Below are 20,831 nucleotides of genomic sequence, written 5' to 3'. Positions count from 1 at the left end.
TTATTTTCAGGCTATGTACCCCCCCCCCCTCCAATACCCCTGACCAAGAGGTCCTGAAATTGACCATTTTGGAAGAGGCATTCTCACTCACTACAACTACTGTAAAAACACATATTTTTATGGGATCAAATCTTTGTGGTTTGAGGAAAAAATGTTGGTTCGTGGGGATATGATTTCGTGGAGAAGAACATTTTAGTAGTTGTGCATATGAAATTTTTCATTTCGTGGTGGGCATGAATTTGTGGGTTTCAACATACCTTGAAAACAATGAAAATTAAACCCCATGAAAATAAGTGATTTCACAGTATGTATCTACTTAGTTTGTTTCCTACCCAGGAGCAGAGGAGAAGATTTTCAAAGAATTAATGTATATATCACTATATAATCAATAGAGCCCCACCCTAACACCAGAACCCCTGACCCAGGGGCCCTGAAATTAAAAATTTTGGAAGAGACACCCTTCTTCATCATAACTATGTATTTGGTTAGTTTTTTAATTGACTTCAAACATTGAATTGTCAAAACAACACCCAGTTAATTGTTTACACCTGCACTGATAATTAATCCATCGGCATTGTTTACGCGTAGATCTAAGCTTGGGTTTTAACTGGAAGTTAAAAGTGCAACCTAATTTACGAACCAAATCCGGAAATCGGGAGTGATAAGCATCACCGCCGTGTCATAAAAAATAATCGGGTTATTGACTCAGGAGCAGAGGAGAAGATTTTCAAAGAGTTAATGTATTTTCACTATATAATCTATAATATAGCTCCACCTTAGCACCTAAGAATCCCTGACCATGGGGCCATCAAATTCACAACTTTGGAAGAGGCAGCCTTATTCAACATAACTATGTACAGTAAAACTCGTTTAGTACGAACACGGATATAGTGAATTCACGGATATAGCAAAGTTTTTCTGGGTCCCCTCCAAAATTCTTAACAAATCTTTATAAAATGTTACAGTTAAAACGAACTCTGATATAACGAATTTAAGGATATAGCAAACTGATTTTGAGTCCTGCTGAGGTTAAATATAAGGAAATTAACATCTCTTATAACGAATTTTCAAAGATCTCAAAATTTGTTAAATTGAACTGACTTTATTTTCTTTTTGCATTTGTACATAAAATTCAATTCATAATAAAACATAAGTTATTAAAGGTATGTTTTGTAATGTTTGCTTCCCTAACATATTTGGTAGTAGCACTTGAAGGAAAACATGCATATTGCGAATTTGATATATGTGGTTATACGAATTCTTTATACGGATATAACGAATTACGAATATAGCGAATTAATTTCACAGGTCCCCAGGACTTCGCTATAACCGAGTTTTACTGTTCTTGGTTAGTTTATTTAATGCTTATGAGCAGAGAAGATTTTCAAATAAATAATACATTTTCACTCTATAATCTATTTAGCCCCACCCTAGCACTAGAACCCCTGACCCTTAGGCCATGAATTTCATAATTTTGGTAGAAGTATCAATGCTGATTACAATCATGCCAACAGTTTGACTGCTTGATGTCCAAGAGTAAAGAAGAACATTTTTAAAGATTGCATTAATTTTAGTGGTTTTGGTCCCACCCCTCAGGACCCAAGGGAGTAGTGACCATGAAATTCAGAATTGTTGTTCCCCTTCATCATAGATGCTTTGTGCCAAAATTGGTTGAAATTGGTTGAGCGGTTGCAGAGAAGAAGCTGAAAATGTTCAAATGTTAATGCACAAAAACGGATAGCAAAAGGTCACCTGAGTTTACTCAGGTGACCTAAACAAGAGGCCCATGGGCCACATCCCTCACCTGAGTAACTTGGGTGATGCAGTTCTTTACCAGATTTCCCCTCTTGCTATACCTATCGTACCCCACTACCCTTTTATGATTTTAATACTTTAGAATCTACACTACCCCAGGATGCTTCGACATAAGTTTCAGCTTTCCTGGCTCAGTGGTTCTTGAGAAGAAGATTTTTAAAGATTTGTTCTATATATTTCTCTGTAAATCTTGGATTCCCTATTGTGGCCCCGCCCTACCCCCGGGGGTCATGATTTTAACAATTTAATATCTACACTATCCAAGGATGCTTCCGCACAAGTTTCAGCTTTCCTGGCCCAGTGGTTCTTGAGAAGATTTTTAAAGATTTGCTCTATATATTTCTATGTAAAAATTGGATTCCCTATTGTGGCCCCGCCCTATCCCCGGGGGTCATGACTTTAACAATTTAATATCTACACTATTCAGGGATGCTTCCATATAAGTTTCAGCTTTCCTGGTCCAGTGGTTTTTGAGAAGAAGATTTTTTAATGACCCCACCCTATTTTGGTCTTTTCTTGATTATCTCCCCTTGCAAGGGGACTTGGCCCTTCATTTTCACAATTTAAACCCCCCTTTACCCAAGGATGCTTTGTACCAAGTTTGGTTTAAATTGGCCCATTGGTTCTTGAGAAGAAGTCGAAAATGTGAAAAGTTTACAGACGGACGGACGACGGACAAAATGTGATCAGAAAAGCTCATTTGAGCCTTTGGCTCAGGTGAGTTAAAAACGTGTCACTGTTGAGAATCGAACCTGGCCAGTATAACTAGTTATAATATCATAGACAATCTAGTAATATCATGATGGAATACCTAGTTATCTCATGATAAACTACCTAGTTATATATTGATAGACATCCAAATTAAGGCAAGTTATATCATGATAGACTGCCTACTTATAACATGAATAGACAACCTAATTATATCATAGACAACATAATTATATCATGATAAACAACCTAATTATATCATAGACAACCTAATTATATCATAGACAACCTAATTATATCATGATAGACTGCCTAGTTATAACATGAACAGACAACCTAATTATATCATAGACAACCTAATTATATCATGATAAACAACCTAATTATATCATAGACAACCTAATTATATCATGATAGACTGCCTAGTTATAACATGAACAGACAACCTAATTATATCATAGACAACCTAATTTTATCATAGACAACTTAATTATATCATGATAGACTGCCTACTTATAACATGGATAGACTACCTAGTTATAACATGATTTGCTGTATTTTTATTGTTTTACAGCTACAACATGATAGACTATGACTCAGGGCTGCATGGCTCTAAGATTTTAATTCAGGTATAAAAAGTAAATTGCTGTGTCTCAGTGGAGTTATAATTAACTTCTGATAATTACCGGCCGCCAGGAGGCGGTCGGTTACTTGATATGAAAGTTTTAAGTCGACGTGCGTTTCTGCGGAGTTAGAACAATTTAGAACAATTTAAATAAAAACATTTAATGTTCATATTATAGAATATTAAACAAACATATCTTTAAATGTTATCAAAAAGCACAATAATCATAAAATTAAAATCATATAAATAATGGGGTAAGTGTTTCATCCAATCCTGATTGACAAACTCCGACGTGATTGAAGTGCGGCGAAGTTAGATGTAGGCATAGTCTAAAACAAAGACTGCGTTGTAAATCAACAATTTTACTTTCTCTTTTTAAACTGCCTAAACGGGATTTGTTGTATTTATTTTGAAATGACGTGTATATTTATACATTTTCTATGAAAAATTTTCTAAAATTTGATGAAATATTTATTTCTTAAGAGCACAGAATCTTACAACATTTTGGTCCAGGAGACTAGGATAAAGCGCGTTTTACAATGTGCCATGCATTTTCCCGCCACATCTCAACACCAAAACAAAGAGACTGAATTAGAAGAAATGTAGTGGTGGATCTAGAGGGAGTTGGGGGAAGTTAATATCCTTTAAGAAAGAGCGAAGAGCCCCACATATTTCATATTTGTTGCGTTTTTATTAAAGTAAAACTAAAGCTTAGTTTAAATTTTAATTCTGTACTTTTATGTAAAAACTACTTAAACATGAAACTTCCACCAGAGCAGTTCGTTTACAATTTAAGTACCAAACTGATTGCAGAGACGCAGAGGTCTAAGGACCGTTTGCTTATACATATAATATTGTAAATGCATTATGCATGAAGAAAATCGGCAATGTCGCATGCAAGTGTTTCATGTCACGAGGATATTTTAATAGATAAATATAAGAAATTTTAAAAACAGGTCACACAAATTTCATTTTCTAATTACTTTATCAATGGAATAATTAATTTGTTTGCGGACGATTTTTGACGCTTGCGTCAATATATGTTTCTTGTTGTACATTGTTTTAAGTTCAGCAGGCACCAATGTTACCCTTAATATGGACCATGATCTTTATGACCTACAAAGTAGTTGAGAAACTAAGTCTCAGCATTCAACATTCACAAACTAAACCTAAAGCATGTCTTACTGACAGAAAAATTTAATATGATATGTTATCTACAAAATAATGAATTATACTGGCTAATCTATTTTGACATTTATTGTATGGCATAGATAACTTGTACCTTTAAGAGTAGAATATAAATATTTAAAACATGCATTAACCCAGCTCAACTGAAATTGTTTTCACACTGAGTTTGACTGATGCAGCACTTTTTTTTTTAGCTATATTTTCATTGCCTTCAGGCACATTACTGGGATAGTTTCTTTTTCTTCAGTAGCATTTAGGCTTTATTTCTCATAATTGCAAACTATTTATTAATTTTTTTTAAAAATTTAGTTTATAGAAATATGTAAATTTTATTTCCAAATTTAATAGACTTAAATACTTATGTCTTTCTTAAAAATGAAAAGGCTTTTTTCGTAAAATCAATTTTAAGTAATATCTAGATTTTTCATTTTCAAATGCTGTTTTGAAATATGTAGACATAACAAAAATATGATATCTTTAAAAATGTCAGTATTTTAAGTCTTTACAATAGGAACAAGCTAATTCAGAGAATCAGGGAAAAAGTCAGATCCCCCTGCCTGAATTTGTAGAATTATTAAATGTATACATGTATACTGAAGCAAATAAAATACATGTATGTCAATACGCATATAAAGATTTGATTGCTTATTCTGTATTATGTGTATAGAAGATTCTTTTTATATGGAATATTTATCACACTGTAATGATTTTACCTCATAAATTTTTCATTTCACATGCTGAAAACTATCATTTAGCAAAAAAAAAAGAAAAGAAAAGTATTTAAAAAAAAAAAAGAAAAAAAAGAAAGGATCATTCAAGATTCGATCCCGGGACCTCTCACATGTGAAGCGAGTGACATAACCACTAGACCACGGATTCGCTTAACACGATATCAAGTATGTGCAGAACTGAAGTCACATATATGTATATATTCATGTTCAGTATTCTCAAAATTTTACACAATCCATGGTGTTTGATTTATTTAGTCTTTATAAAACAGTTCTAATAGATGTAATAAGAACATTAAGTCCGCCGAGAACCTGTTTTATACGCAATAACTCTCCTCATGCCCCTGCGCTAAAAATAGCGACATGTAATACTATAAATACTAATAAAACAAATGGGGCGGGGCACTTTGAGAGGGACGAGAGACGTCCTAGGGAGTTTTGGTATAAAATTACATTGCATAAGCTCAAAATCTTCTTGAAATATCGCCCGGAAATGATAGTGTTACACACAGACAGAATGTATAAATTTACGACCTTGAACTTTGACCTTTTGACCTCAAAATCAATAGGGGTCTTTATTAGGCCACAGGGAGTTATGTAAAATTTCATTGCAATAGCTCAAATGGTTCTAGAGATATCGTGTGGAAACGAAAGTGTTTTAACAGACAGAATTTGCTTATTTATGACCTTGACCTTTGACCTTTTGACCTCAAAATCAATAGGGGTCTTCTTTAGTCCATAGGGAGTTGCTGTGCTCAAAGGGTTCTCGAGATATGGTGTGGAAACGAAAGCGTTACAGACAGACAGAAAGACGGACGGACGGACAAACCCAAATTAATATCCCCCCTTTTCAAGCGGGGAACAAAAACAAGAGGCCCATGGGCCTTATAGGTCACCTGAGCATCATGCAACAACTTTACAATGATTGACATTGGTTCATGTTTTAAACTAGACACCATGGCATTCACAATTTTGAAAAAGACATCATAACTATACACTTAGCATGTTTAGTTTGGTTACTTAATACCCACAGACAGAGTAGGGGAACAAAAAATGCATTTCGACTAATCAGTAATATTCAGCAATAATCAATATAGTGCCACTACCATACCCTTGGTCCACACATTTCACAATTTTGGAAAAGGCACCCTTGCTTATCAAAAAAATTTGATTAATACAAAGTAGAAGGTTTCAATCAATTAATTCATTTTCAGTATTTAAATAGAGCCCCCACCACCCTCTATGGTACCCCTGACCCAGGGGTGAGGAAATTCACAATTCAGGAAGAATGGCCCTTGCTCATCATAGCTATATTGGTAGTTCATCTGCTTAATCCCCAGGAGCAGAGAAGAGGATTTTCAAACAATTTTTGCATTTTCTCTATATAACCAATAGAGCCCTGCCCTAACAATAGAACCCCTGACCCTGGGGCCATAAAATTCACAAAGGCATTCTTCCTCATCATGACTATGTACTTATTGAGTTTATTTAATAACCAGGAACAGAGAAGAAGATTTTAAAAGAAATAATGTATTTTCTCTATATAATCAATAGAGCCCCACCCTAACACCAGAACCCCTGACCCTGGGGCCATAAAAATTCACAATTTTGGAAGAGGCATTCTTCCTCATCATAACTATATACTTTGTTAATTTATTTAATACCCAGGAGTAGAGAAGAAGATTTTCAAAGAATTAATGTACTTTCACTATATGATCAATAGAGCCCCACCCTAACACCAGAACCCCTGACCCTGGGGCCATAAAAATTCACAATTTTGGAAGAGACATTCTTCCTCATCATAACTATATCTTTTGTTAATTTATTTAATACTCAGGAGTAGAGAAGGAGATTTTCAAAGAATTAATGTACTTTCACTATATAATCAATAGAGCCCCACCCTAACACCGGAACCCCTGACCCTGGGGCCATATAATTCACAATTTTGGAAGAAGCATTCTTGCTCATCACAACTATAAACTTAGTTAATTCGTTGAATACCAAGCAGCAGAGAAGAAGATTTTCAAACAATTTCTGTATTTTCTCTATATAATCAATAGAGCCCCACCCTAACACCAGAACCCCTGACCCTGGGGCCATAAATTTCACAATTTTGGTAGAGGACTCAATGGTCATTACATTCATGCTAACAGTTTAACTGCTTGATGTCCAGGAGTAAAGAAGAAGATTTTTAAAGATTGCACTAATTTTAGTGGTTTTGGCCACACCCCGCAGGTCCCAAGGGGGCAGGGACCATGAAATTCACATTTTTTGTTCCCCTTTACCCATAGATGCTTTGTGTAAAATTTGGTGGAAATTGGTTGAGTGGTTGCAGAGAAGAAGCTGAAAATGTTCAAATGTTAACACACGACGCACGACAAACGACGACGGACGAAAACGGATAGCAATAGGTCACCTGAGTTTACTCAGGTGACCTAAAAATTACTCTAAAGTTAGTTAGTTAACTAATTATCTTAGTTAAGAGAAATTTCATTATTTTGAAAGAATTTATTTTTTCACTAATTTTTTTCTGACTCAAATGAACATATCTGCTCTATGAAAAAAAGGATTTTTTTTTTATATTTAATGTAATTACTTTTTTCACCAAGAGTAACACATTAACCCCTAATGTGAAAAAATTACATTAAGAGTTGATACAAGTCCTTTTTATATAATGACATGTATTTGTGATAATGCTGCCTGTTGCCTAAAATCTGCATATGGAAGCTCAAATTCTGGCCATACAAAGAGATATAACACAACAAATGAATGGTGTGCTGCAGCAATAAAAGAATCCCATCTGCATCCATAATTACATCAATGAATAAATTTTAAACTTGTCCTGTTAGTAGCACACTATTACCAAAAAAAAAAAAAAAAACATCACTCACAACTTTCTGTTCATTTCATCATATTTATTTCCTATATAATTACTGGAAGTTATCTTTTTTTTTTCTAAATAAAAACCAAGAGTTATTCATCAACATTTATTTTCTATGTTTAAACATATTTTTTACTTTATATTTTTTATATTCTTCTTTTATATTCATGAATATTTCATGATGTAGTAACATATTAAGTGTATTACATAGTGCAGTAACCGACTGTGTATTTACATGGTACATTTCTAAATGGCAAAGTAACAAATCAAGTGGATTTCATAATGCATTAACAGGTTAAGCCTAGTTATTACACTGTGCAGACATAGGTTAAGACCAGTAATGTTACACTGTGCAGACACAGGTTATGCCTAGTCATTACATTGTGCAGAAACAGGTTTAGCCTAGTTATTACACTGTGCAGACACAGGTTATGCCTAGTCATTACATTGTGCAGAAACAGGTTTAGCCTAGTTATTACATTGTGGAGACACAGGTTAAGCCTAGTTATTACACTGCGCAGACACAGGTTATGCCTAGTTATTACACTGTGCAGACACAGGTTAAGCCTAGTTCAATTTCTCATTCTCAATTTATAGTCTCAATTCGCTTTAAATAATGTACCGCGTTTTAAGTAATATAATATTTCAAATAAATTTTATTTTCTACCACTCATATGAACCATTGTTGGTTGTTGATTAAAATGCAACAATAGTTTGTTGTAGTTTGAATGACTGTCTTACGAGAAAATCACATTTTATAGCAGAAATCGATATTTACGTTACTGTCGCCGATCATCGTGTAGTTTTTATTTTAAACCAAAAAGAAGTTTTAAATCATTTACATATCTTTTTTTTAGCAAGATTGTCCTACATTTGAGTTATATTTTCTGAATATCACACCCTTCACACATATGCGTGTCATTTTTTTTTTTAATTTAATATATTTATCAAATTTTGATGTCACCGCAAAATTATTACTTTACTATTTGGAAATTCAAAAGGACTTGAAGGATTGATAAACTGACTCAATAGGACTTTGTATTTTTAACATCATGAACACCTCTTCAATGCAGACACAGTATTTATGTAGCCCCCCTTTTCTTATAAGTCCAATGGTTAAAAAATTCAACGACATTTACGTGTTAGTTTTACACAAATTAAGTGCAGTTCCCTAGGGTCAAATTGCCTTACACTCAAGCACTAGAAGATGCCTTTAATTAACAGTGGAATAATTGAACAATGGCATTAAAAGTTACACAGGATTAAGCCTTAGTTATATTTACACGATGTTTTAAAGTGCCAAAGAGTTTGAACACAGGTTACAGTCATTTTTTTTCTGTAACAAGAGTGCAGAAATGCAAATTGAAGTGCACATGGAAAGGAGAACATTTTTCACTCAATATCATCCGTGTGATTTGAAAATTGAACTGACATAATATTATTCACAAGTAGAATCGTGGTTTAATGATTGAATCTTTCCATTTTGAGCAATTGGTTAATATTGCATATATATAGTTTCAAGTGTAATGCACGTTATCATTCGGAACGTAAATCTGAAACAAAACTTTCTTCAAGTCTGTATTTTGCTGTTTGTTTGAAATGATAGTGTATCGTCAACTTAAAAAATGGTTATATACACCTGAATTGTATACCAAGCTTAACATTTTGAAGGGAAAAAAAAATCATTTTTGTAGGAAATATAATTCCAGAAAATAGACGCTGCGTTGCATGCAGGGGGGGGGGGTGTGTGTTCTACATCGGGTAAAAAAAAGAGGGTGTTGGGTGTCAAGAAACTGGTTGAAATTGAATCCATTTCCATTTTTGTTGCTTTGCAAGAAATACAAATATTAACATGTATAAAATTGTGCACCTAATGTTCCCATTGGAATTGCTTAGACATATAACGTATGCATCTATGCTTTAATGGTACTGAAAATTCAATTTACGTTATATGAACATAGAATGTATATTGCTCTATAGAGCGCATGTGATATGCAACTTAATTATTTACAAACCTTTTAAGGGTGGTGGGCGATCTTTGTTTAATTTGTGAGATTTGACGATAAAGTTTTCACAAACAATTAAACATTTCAGACATGTAGCAACAGAGGGTGGGGGGGGGGAAGCTTTTTTCTCCATTACTTCAACTATAGTAAATGTTCAGTGAAAGGCTTATTACCCCCCACCCCTACAATAGTGATGTACGGAAAATGTAGTGTAATAATTGGTACTGAAAGTAGTTGGCATTGAAAAAAGTTCGCCTCCCATCCCCCTCTAGGATTTTCGACTTTGTGCAAGTTTTCTCACCCCCCTTTTTTTGCCTTGTCAACTTTTCAGGTAAGTAAAAAAATTCTCTGGCTGACCCCCCCCCCCACACACACACTTTAAAAAACGATGCTACGTGGCTACCTTTGAAATAATCAACAGATTAAATGGTGGAAGGGGGGGGGGGTATGAATTAAGCTCTATAGATAAATCATGACAAAGAGCGTATATATAGATAAGAAAATTCATAAAATTCAATAATTTGAAATTATATAATCATTTTTTCCCCGTATACTTTTATTTTTGTATGATATCTATGTGCGATATTTACGTGATATTTAACAAACACTTCGTAATCAGGTAATGAAATATTTAAGCTTTTTATATTCTAAATAATGTGCGTTTCTCTGAGCAGATTAATAAAGTTTAATGTAGCATTTTAGGGAATATTGTCATTATGAAGCTTATCATCGGATTTGATAAAACTTGCTAAAATAAAAAGAAAATAATTTCATTTAAATGAAAATTACATTCGTTTTATTTTTACTAATAATTGAATCAAAGATTCTACACCCCTTTTACAAATGTGCTTAAACGGTTTCATAAATGTTTATAGTTAACAAAATTTGATGTGTATTATATTGATTTTGTATTTAAAAAAAAATTCTTTATATGGCTTTTCAACATCACGTAAATGTGTTGCCCTCCAACCGCTTTTATTTCAAAGACAACAAAACAAAGCATTATGTAGCTTTTTAATTATACACATGTTGTGTGTTAATTTCAGTTCACTAAATTTTTTGACTTTTCCCAAGATCGAATTGGTACTATAAATTGAGAATGTGTGAGTTATTACATTGTGCAGAAACAGGTTTAGCCTAGTTATTACACTGTGCAGACACAGGTTAAGCTTAGTTATTACATGGTGCAGACACAGGTAAGGCCTGGTTATTACATTGTGCAGACACAGGTTAAGCCTAGTTATTACACTGTGCAGACACAGGTTAAGCTTAGTTATCACATGGTGCAGACACAGGTTAAGCCTAGTTATTACATTGTGCAGACACAGGTTAAGCTGTATCAGAGGGGGACTTAACATAATAAGCTATTGCAAAGTGGTGTGACAATTACAGTTATATTATATTGTGCTGAGAGAACGAAGTTAAGCTATATTACATTTTGGTGTGAAAAGCTTTATTAAATTGTAGTGTGACAAGTTAAGCAATGTTACATTGATGTAATAAATTAAGCTTTATTACATTGTAGTATGACATGTTAAGCTATATTTCATTGTGGTATGACAAGTTAAGCTTAATTGTATTGTGGTATCACAAGTTAAGCTTTATTCCATTATGGTTTGACAAGTTAAGCTTTATAACATTGTGGTTTGACAAGTTAAGCTTTATTCCATTGTGGTTTGACAAGTTAAGCTTTATTACATTGTGGTATGACAAGTTAAGCTTTATTCCATTGTGGTTTGACAAGTTAAGCTTTATTACATTGTGGTATGACAAGTTAAGCTTTATTCCATTGTGGTTTGACAAGTTAAGCTTTATTACATTGTGGTATGACAAGTTAAGCTTTATTACTTTGTGGTATGACAAGTTAAGCTATATTACACAGTGATGTAACAAATTAGCTATATTTCATTGTGGTGTGACAAGTTAAGCTTTATTACAGTTTTGTGCAGCAAGTTAGGCTATGTAACATGTACATGGTGATATTAACAAATTAAGTTACAGGCTGGTGGAACAAGTTAGGCTATATTACACTGTGGTGTGACAAGTTAAGCCATTAATATTACAGGGTGGTGTAACAATTTAAGCTATACAACATTGTGGTATGTTTGGCATGTTAAGCTTTATTACATGGTGATGAAACAAGTCATTATATCACAAGGTGATGTGACAAATTAAGCTAATATACAAGTGGTGTCATTTTTACATTTTTTTTCCAGATAGGTGTTTATTATTAATTTCAAATTCTTGCACAGTCAAATACTAAAATAGTTTTATATTTAAATATTTTGTACATTAAAATTTTATGTTATTCCTTTTACAGAGTGAGGTGGAAAATATAAAAATATTAAATTAATACTTGAAAAGACAGTTTTTAAATCGACATCATTCTAGAAACATCTATATAATAATAACAATGTTCAGAGAAAAATCAAAGGTTTATTACAATTCTCTGTAACCTCCAATGTTTTGGAGGTCCATGTTTACTCTGCTCCTATTTTGTATTGTTTAATGGACTTTTAATCTTGAATACTGTTCGTTATCTCCATATGTACAAATAAATATATAAAAGTATTCGAGAACTGAATTCAGCCTCAATATTCAGCGTATTTAGTCTGATCATGAAGCAAGTGGTCCTAAAGAGGCCATAAAGCACATTTCAGTATGAATATGTAGATGATATGATTAAAACTGTGGAAATTGACCATTTTAGATACATTTCTTCATTTAATCCCCCCCACCTTCCCTGGATCGTGGCCCCATGTCCCAGGGTCCACAAGTGCAACAACCTTGAATCTTTGCAACTATATAATAATGATTCTCTCTAAATAACAGCCATCTGTCCTAAATAGCAAAGATTACAAAAATTAATGGGGTGGGTGATTGGGATGGGGGTCTGGGATATTTGCTGGATACTGACATATATGACTGACTTACTGACATATATGACTGACCCGACATTTAGATATATCGACAACGTATTGTCAATTATCAATGGTAATTTCCATTCTTATGTCGATACAACATATCATTGCGAGCTTGAAATAGAAGATACCAGAGTCTGACACATCTGTTTCACAGTTAGATATTTTACTTGATTGATTGATTGATTGTATATTGTTCAACGTCCCTCTCTAGAATTTTTCACTCATATGGAGACGTCACCGTGTGCCAGTGAAGGGCTTCAAATTTTGACCTTTACTCGGCACTCAGGGCCATTGAGCAGTGAGGGATCTTTATCGTGCCAACGCCTGCCGCTGACACGGGGCCTCGATTTTTAAGGTCTCATCCGAAGGACCCGCAACTTTCACTTCAAAGTGCCGAGCGCATGGCGAAGGAACAGTTGCTACCAATTTTAACGACTAGGTCAGTCGCGGCCGAGATACGAACTCATGACCTCCCGATCACGGAGCGAGCGCTCTACCGACTGAGCTACCATGAACGGTGATATTTTACTTGAAAAAGACTTTAATGGTAATCTAACAACTTAGCTCTAGGATAAATGTGATGACTTTAACTTTTCTATCGTCAACTTCCCTTACTTATGCAGCAATATACCTTCATCACCTGTATACGGAGTTTATATATCTCAGTTGATTAGACACACACGAGCATGCTCTACATATGAACAATTTCTACAATGAGGTAAATTCTTGACAAACAAGTTGATGAAACAAGAATTTCAGAAGTCTCTTTAAAGTCATCATTTCGTAAGTTTTATGTTCGATACAATGACCTTGTCAGGAAATACAATTTATCATTGATTCAAATGCTGTCTGCATGATGTTTTTCATACTTATTGTTAGTCCATTATTTATACACTGAATTGACGACGGACTTTTATGCTATTTCCTGATCATAACAAGGAGCACAAGGCGGGTGTGACCAGTCAGCAGGGGATGCCTACTCCTCCATGGCACTTGATCCCACCTCTGATGTTTTGGAGGTCCGTGTTTGCTCTGCTCCTATTTTGTAATGTTTAATGACTTTTGATCTGGAATACTGTTTGTTATTTCCATATGTTTCATTAAGTCTTCTATTTAAAAAAATTCTCAAACTAAAATAGCAAAAATATATGAAACTAATGAAATTTTTGTATGCTATGGAATTTATCAAACGCCAATTAAAATGTATTAAAAAATGATATTTTTTAAAAATGAAATTATTTTAACAAAACACCCCCACCTCTACCCCAAAGAACAAACGCAAAATCCCTTGAGATGAAAACAAAAGGTCTCTGTAGAGTCATTGTCTGATCAAAAAATAAATCGGTGCCTCAGCTCAGATCCTTATCCTGCTCATGGCTTACAGGGAAATCAGATGACAGTGTAACATTTCACACTAAAGTGATAAAATGAAAAGTTGTAACAAATTAAAAAACACCTAGCAATCATCAGCCCGGAGGTTCAATGACTTGTACTATACAATAAAGGTTGATTGTCACGAGACTACCTCATCTGTAATGCCTACCAAATAGAGCTCTTATTTAACGAAGGGTGTGAAAATTTTATTATTAAAAATGAAAAGACGCGAGAGAAAAAAAGAACTCACCATAGTCACCAGAGACGTGGGGGTTGGCATGCTTCCACTTGAACAAATCTGAAAATAAAATAACACTGAAAATAATGCAAAAACGAGGAAATATGATTTGTAAACCACTATCAGCTAAACTTCTTCGTGAGGAAAAATAAATTTCAAAATGCGATTGGCAAAATTTTTAAAATAGATGGAATGATGTGTTTAAAAGGTATCTATACATATTGAAACTTTTTTTCGGGGGGTGGGGGTGGGGGTAATTTTATTGTACGTTGTACCATATGAAGTACATATTTTTTTTTATAGGACTCTGAATTGAAAATTACAATATATCTTCATCAAATATCTTATGTAAAGATTTTTGGTGCTTTATTTGATTTCTGATCATTTCTGTAACAAAAAGACATGGTTAATCTGCTGAGACTCAATTCAAAGCAGGATATTTAAATAATGAGCAAAAAATTACTTGTCATGCTTCAATCAAGAACTGTGATACCAAATTTTTTTTTATTATTTATTTATTTATCCATTTCTGAAATTCACACCTCTGTTTTGATCCCTACAAATTTGCCATTAGTCAAGATGAAAAAAAAGGTCTAAATGTTGTAAAAGCAATAATACCTGACATCAAAATGTTAATAAAACATGCCAATTTCCCAGACAGGATCATTTATTCATAAGAGATAAACAGAGTACATAAAACCAGACTAGATCATAGTAGAATTGCATTCACTGGCAAAAGCCAGATATCAGAACTTTTCATCTTATAAAGCATCACTCAGGTGTGAACTATAAAATGAAACATTAGAAATCCATGTTTAATTCCAAGGTCACCTGATTCTGGGAGAGAAGTTTTATTGACTGTCGTCACCGAGCGTGAGTTGTACGTACTACGAGAACTTGTCTTTGACGTTCTGAAGTCAGAGTAATGTTTGTTGTTTTTCTATCAATGTTTGCGTGTCGAGTCACAGAGACTTGTACTGTAATACCTCTCTCTGAGACCCGACTCCTTGTAAATTACGATGGAAGAAAATGATAGGCTGTAGCTGAGATACTTTATCAAATTTTTCTAATTCAATCAGACAAATTTAATACGGATTGTAAATTACCATTATTACATTGTTAATTAGCAATTTTTAAAATATGGTTAGATAAGAGGTAAAAATATTCTAATATCCATAAACTGATGTTGAGTACTTATTTCAAACTCTTTCATGTGCTAAGTACATATGGTAAATCTGAGGCATGCTTTTTTTAAAGCCAATATCTTGTAAGTTCCAAAAAAAAGACACATTTGCAGGCAAGCCAAGATATAGTAAATCATTATGGACAGCTAAAGAAAGCTGGGTTATACACTGTTACTAATGCCTTATTCTCCAGTGTATGGGTGAAAAAAAATTATGTTATCTTCTACTGCATCAGGGTAAAAAATATATATATATATACCGGTAATCATATTTTGATCAGGCACTGGTGGGGAAAAAATCAATATTTGGGGTAGAAGAAAATTAATATTGTAATTTTTAATTGCATGTGCTGCAAAAATTACGAGTTCACTATTATCTAGGTACATTAGAGAAAAGAAAGAAAAGTCCAAAAATACTACAACGAACATCATTATACTTTGTAATGTATTAGATAAAAAAATTACAGTACGTAGCATTGCTTCCTTGTGCATGCAGAGGTGAAAAAATTTGTGTCATTACTTTCTTCATGTGCATAAAATAAAAAAAAAAGAAGAAAAAAAGACCATTTTCTAAATGTTATCAGTATGAATGTAAAGTGTTCACAACATCAATATTTTTTTTTCTGAACATGCTGACTTCATGCAACTCAACATCTGAGATTAGTTAAAAAAAAAAAAAAAAGAATTCTCATGCACATCTGTTTAGAATGTATAACAGTAAGAAGTTCTTAAAAAGTTTTTACGCTAGGACATATCGTACCTGACATAGATAAAATTTGATTTATTTGCTTTAAAAAGATTAATGAATACAAATGGTGATGCAATTTTTAAACATTTAATGGCGAGAATAAACATTTAATGATAATTCACTTCATTAATAATTTTAATTAATTTTAAAGGAGTATCTAGTTCAGATTGTGCTCAATGATATGTTCTTTTTTTCATTCTTTTATGTTTTGTTAAAAAAATGAAATTTTACTATGAAAACTGAAGGTCAAAAATCATTACAATTATACTTTTAATGAAAAATTGCAAAAGATAAAATTTAATAAATCACTATATCGATTCATCAGATAGATTCCAGTCTACTTAAAGTCATACGACACATTGTTCAAATATCTGTTCACTATCTCTTCATAATATAAAACAAGTTCATCAAAAGAATTATTATTATCTTGAGATTTAAACCATTTTCTAAATGTCTAAGTAGTTAAACTCAGATACCAAACATTGTCATGTTGGCAATGCTAGTGATTTTATTTTATGTAAATAACATCCTCTGGTATTTCACACAAATGCCTGGTAAAATATCTAATTTTTTTGTGAGAATTAAAACATGTTTTAATAGTAAAACTTCAACCTCATATTCTTAAAAATACTTTCATTTGAACATGTGCTTAACAATCATAGTTTATAAACATTAAGCAAGGTACATGTTTTAATCTGTTTAATTTAAAAAAAAAATGTGATTAATTTTTAATAATTATTCTTTAATACTGAGATTAAAATGTTTTAGTGGACAACAAGAAAGATACTGTAGACTTATGTTCTATTTTGAGATTATGTACTTCATCATTACATCATAGTAATTAATGAAGTTTCTGGTTATTCATGTAAAACTAGCTGTCATTTTCATACTATAAGCCTTTTTTTTTGTATATAAATGTTTGTTTTCTTACTTAAAGAGTTGACTTATTCATTAAATAATGGAGCAGCTGCATTTTACATATTATATCATTAACTAAAATAATATTAATTTTCATTAAAACATAAAATTTTCCTTTCACAAAATTCATAATTCATGAATACATTGCAGCATCTGCAGCTCCATGTAAAACATTCCTCCTAATGTCTGAAAATTATCACAAAATTGATTTTAAAAAAATTTCTCTAAAATAACCAAAAACCCAATAAAATGATAAACTTTAAATTTAGCCCTAAAAAGTTACTACTCTATAAGGAGCCCACACATTGCTGCACAGCACAAGTGCCACTGCATTCCTGCAACATGCAAACTTTTCTTCTACCATAAATGAAAAAAAAAGTGAAAATAAGAGCCTTGCCTACCTTTGTAGTACCACAGAGATTGACTCATGATGTCTGTGATAATGCATCAAAATCACTGACAGATCCTAGCCCGCCTTTAATTTTTATGGAAATATTGAAATTACCTATTTAAAATTCCATTTGCTAGGCTCTGCTTCATGTGTGCAGACTGATGCATAAAGCATTTCTACAAAATCAATAAAATTACACAAGCACTCCTGCACCATCTAAATTAGAAATAAAAATTCAAATAAAAAACACACACAGAAAGGAAGAGCCTTTGTAACTCAATACAACCTTCCTCAAATATCCTCATCTTTTTTCTTCTAGACCAAAAATAACCAAGCATATGTTGCACTACAAATTTAGCCATCATATATATGTATGATATCTCATGTAAACATGATTATTTTCTCTGTTTCTTGCCCCCCCCCTCCCCCCTCCCTCATTTTTCTTTTTGAAAACTGGACAGTTTTGACACAGTTAGAGTTGTGGCTCTTGACCTAGGCTATTTAACTAGGTGTTCTGGATGTAGGTATTCTATGAAAGACATGCAGGTAATCAGTTCTTGGAAACATTAACAATAAATCAATTTTTTTTGTATGAATATACATAAAAAGATTCAGTAAATCATGGTGGCAAATACTAGATTGACAAGAAATGTGCCAATTAAACAATTTCTGATATATTACTTATTTAAAAATTATCTCCATTATTTGCATTTCTGAGCAGAATCTTTGTCTTTGATATGGAACTCCCATGCAAAAAAGATTGAGAGGTCACCAAAATTCAATCTATCACACTTATAACACCAATTAAATTTTCCGTATACCTGCATCTTAAATACCTATTATCCTTTTCAAGGTTGTCGATATTAAAAAGGTGACAATTTAGTAGTATCATCGTACTTCGTCATTGAATGCCAGATGTCGGAAGGTAAAATTCATAAGATTACACAATTTGACCTACAGACCACCATCACACATTATACTCAGAGTCAAATGAAGGACTGTGACCCCTTGAATCATTCATGTCTGCCACCAGGTGGGATTTAAATAAGTAACATTTCTAAGTAAGGAACTGACTTCATATTTATCTTCTTCCAATGCATAATAAATGATATACTACAACTCTGTCAAACCCTTCCTTTTACATTAATGGAAACTTAAGAGAAGAAATTTGGATACCTGTAACTGCTAAAAATTCTCATTCTCAAAGATTCAACACCTACTTACTCTTGAAATGTCTGACAATTCGTCTTTTTATGGAATGTGTTACATTCCAAAAATAAATGAAATTTTTGATAATTACACCTACTTGGACAGTTCAAGATCAAACCAGCTAGCCCCTAGATATCTCAGCTTAATCCTATTCTCCACATGTATATCAACTAGCCACTAGGAATGTGAATACAACTGATTTAAGTTGCTATCTTTGGACTTTGCACCAAACATCAAATATTTAAAAGAGTTATTGCTAGAATAATATCATAGTAGCTAATAATTATCTGCTACAACCTTGAATGTGCCTCATTTGTGACACTGTAGTAATTAAGGACCTAGTTTTTTTGATTTGTGGTTTAGCTGTCATTGAAGATGCAGACTTGCGCAACACACCAGAGGACAATGACCTTAGGAAGTGAAAAGACCTAATTAAACACACAAAAATTTGCATTGTATATGCATTAAATTTAATGCTAAATGCAGACGAAAGTCTACATAAATAAATAATTATTCTTTTACGAGACTTGTACAATCTAAATTTTAAATAAAGAGAGGTATATTTTGAGCAAAATTCAACTTCTCTAGATATTATAAATGACTTCTTAATAGCCTGGTTTTTACACCACAAAAGAAAAAAAGATATCATCTGTAATAATAAATATTGATACTCATCAAAATGAACTGAACTGATACACGTAGATATTGAGGAATATAGAACCGGCCATCAAAGATGGAGGTAAATCCATGGATTCCAAAATGAGTGTATATATATCTATTAATTTTATCATTACTAATCACTAAATTAATATTTCCCTTTGACATCTTTAACCCATATCTACCCTTCCTCCTTAAACTTCTATTAAGTGCCTCATACCCAGTGTTACTCACTACGGAAAATACAATTTGTATAACAAGAATAAATATGGGAAAAGGAACTTCAACAAATGGAAATGCATTCTGAGAGTTCTGGTGGATATAATATTTTAGAAGTACAAAAATAACAGCAGAAAAAAAAAACTTATCTAAAATTTGACTTATAGGTAAGAATTTTATAGCATAAAAAATGTAGCATTGCAAAAAAATGAAATGATTTTTTTTTTTAATTAAAAGAATAAGCTTTTTATTTGAGGAGTGGAACATTTTGGTTTTTATAAAAAAAAGAAAAGTTCCAACTTTACCATCAAGATTTCCAATTCACAATTTTGTCATTATATGGATAAATTGTAACAAAAGATCTCTTAAACATTTTTAGTAGAGAGAAGAAATTTTCCCAGGAGGAAGAGAAGTGATGCCAAGTGAAGATTTTAAAACTGCCACTGCAATGGGGTGATCAATACTATTGCATAACCACTCTAGATACTGCACCAAGGTCATGCCAAAATAATTATCTGGGCTTTTTTTCCCCTATGTTGTATTTTCAGATAGTAAATGTTTTGAACCATTATTTTCTCATTATAAGCTGATTTGAATGAATTATGCCAGTTCTATGTACTTTTGTGGCTAAAAAAAAACTTAAGGACACAAGAAAAGTAAGACCGATACTGTCACAAAGAAAGAATTATAAAGTGTAGCATTTGAATAAGTTTAGAATTGCCTGATGGCAGGAAGTCGGGGCTGACAGCTCCACTGCAGAAAAAGAGATATTTCAACAGGTTTAATGTCACATAAAACATAAATTATATTACATAATACATATCAAACATCTTGCTCTTCACCCTTGTTTTAAGCCCATGTTAAAGGCGCAGAAAAAAAAATATACAAATTTAATTTTTCTTCATTCATGCAAATGCAGTAGTCTTCCTGCATCACAGCTACAATGCTTTACAGAACAAAAAAAAAGAAACATTAAAAATCCCCATATCTGGAATATCAATATAGAGTGTTCCTAGCTG

General features: G+C 32.8%; 1 protein-coding gene across 5 annotated transcripts in view; it reads right to left on the bottom strand.

Moving 5' to 3' along the window:
* The window catches only part of LOC134254476 (zinc finger protein rotund-like), a 63,521-nt gene that overhangs the window by 23,740 nt on the left and 18,950 nt on the right, over positions 1-20,831 (bottom strand). For 4 of the 5 annotated variants that reach the window (XM_062736978.1, XM_062736981.1, XM_062736980.1 and 1 more), the window contains one exon: positions 14,500-14,547. In XM_062736978.1, coding sequence (XP_062592962.1) covers positions 14,500-14,547 — 48 coding nt within the window. Of the gene's footprint in view, positions 1-14,499; positions 14,548-17,737; positions 17,902-20,831 lie in introns of those variants that run through there. The other variant, XM_062736982.1, reaches the window with a different exon arrangement.

Source organism: Saccostrea cucullata, unplaced genomic scaffold, assembly GCF_032062105.1.
Source record: "Saccostrea cucullata isolate Sc308-1 unplaced genomic scaffold, CSIRO_AGI_Scuc_v1 ctg1374, whole genome shotgun sequence".
Classification (NCBI taxonomy): Eukaryota; Metazoa; Mollusca; class Bivalvia; order Ostreida; family Ostreidae; genus Saccostrea; species Saccostrea cuccullata.
The sequence above is the reverse complement of the archived record's forward strand: the minus strand, read 5'-3'. Positions and strand labels throughout refer to the sequence as shown.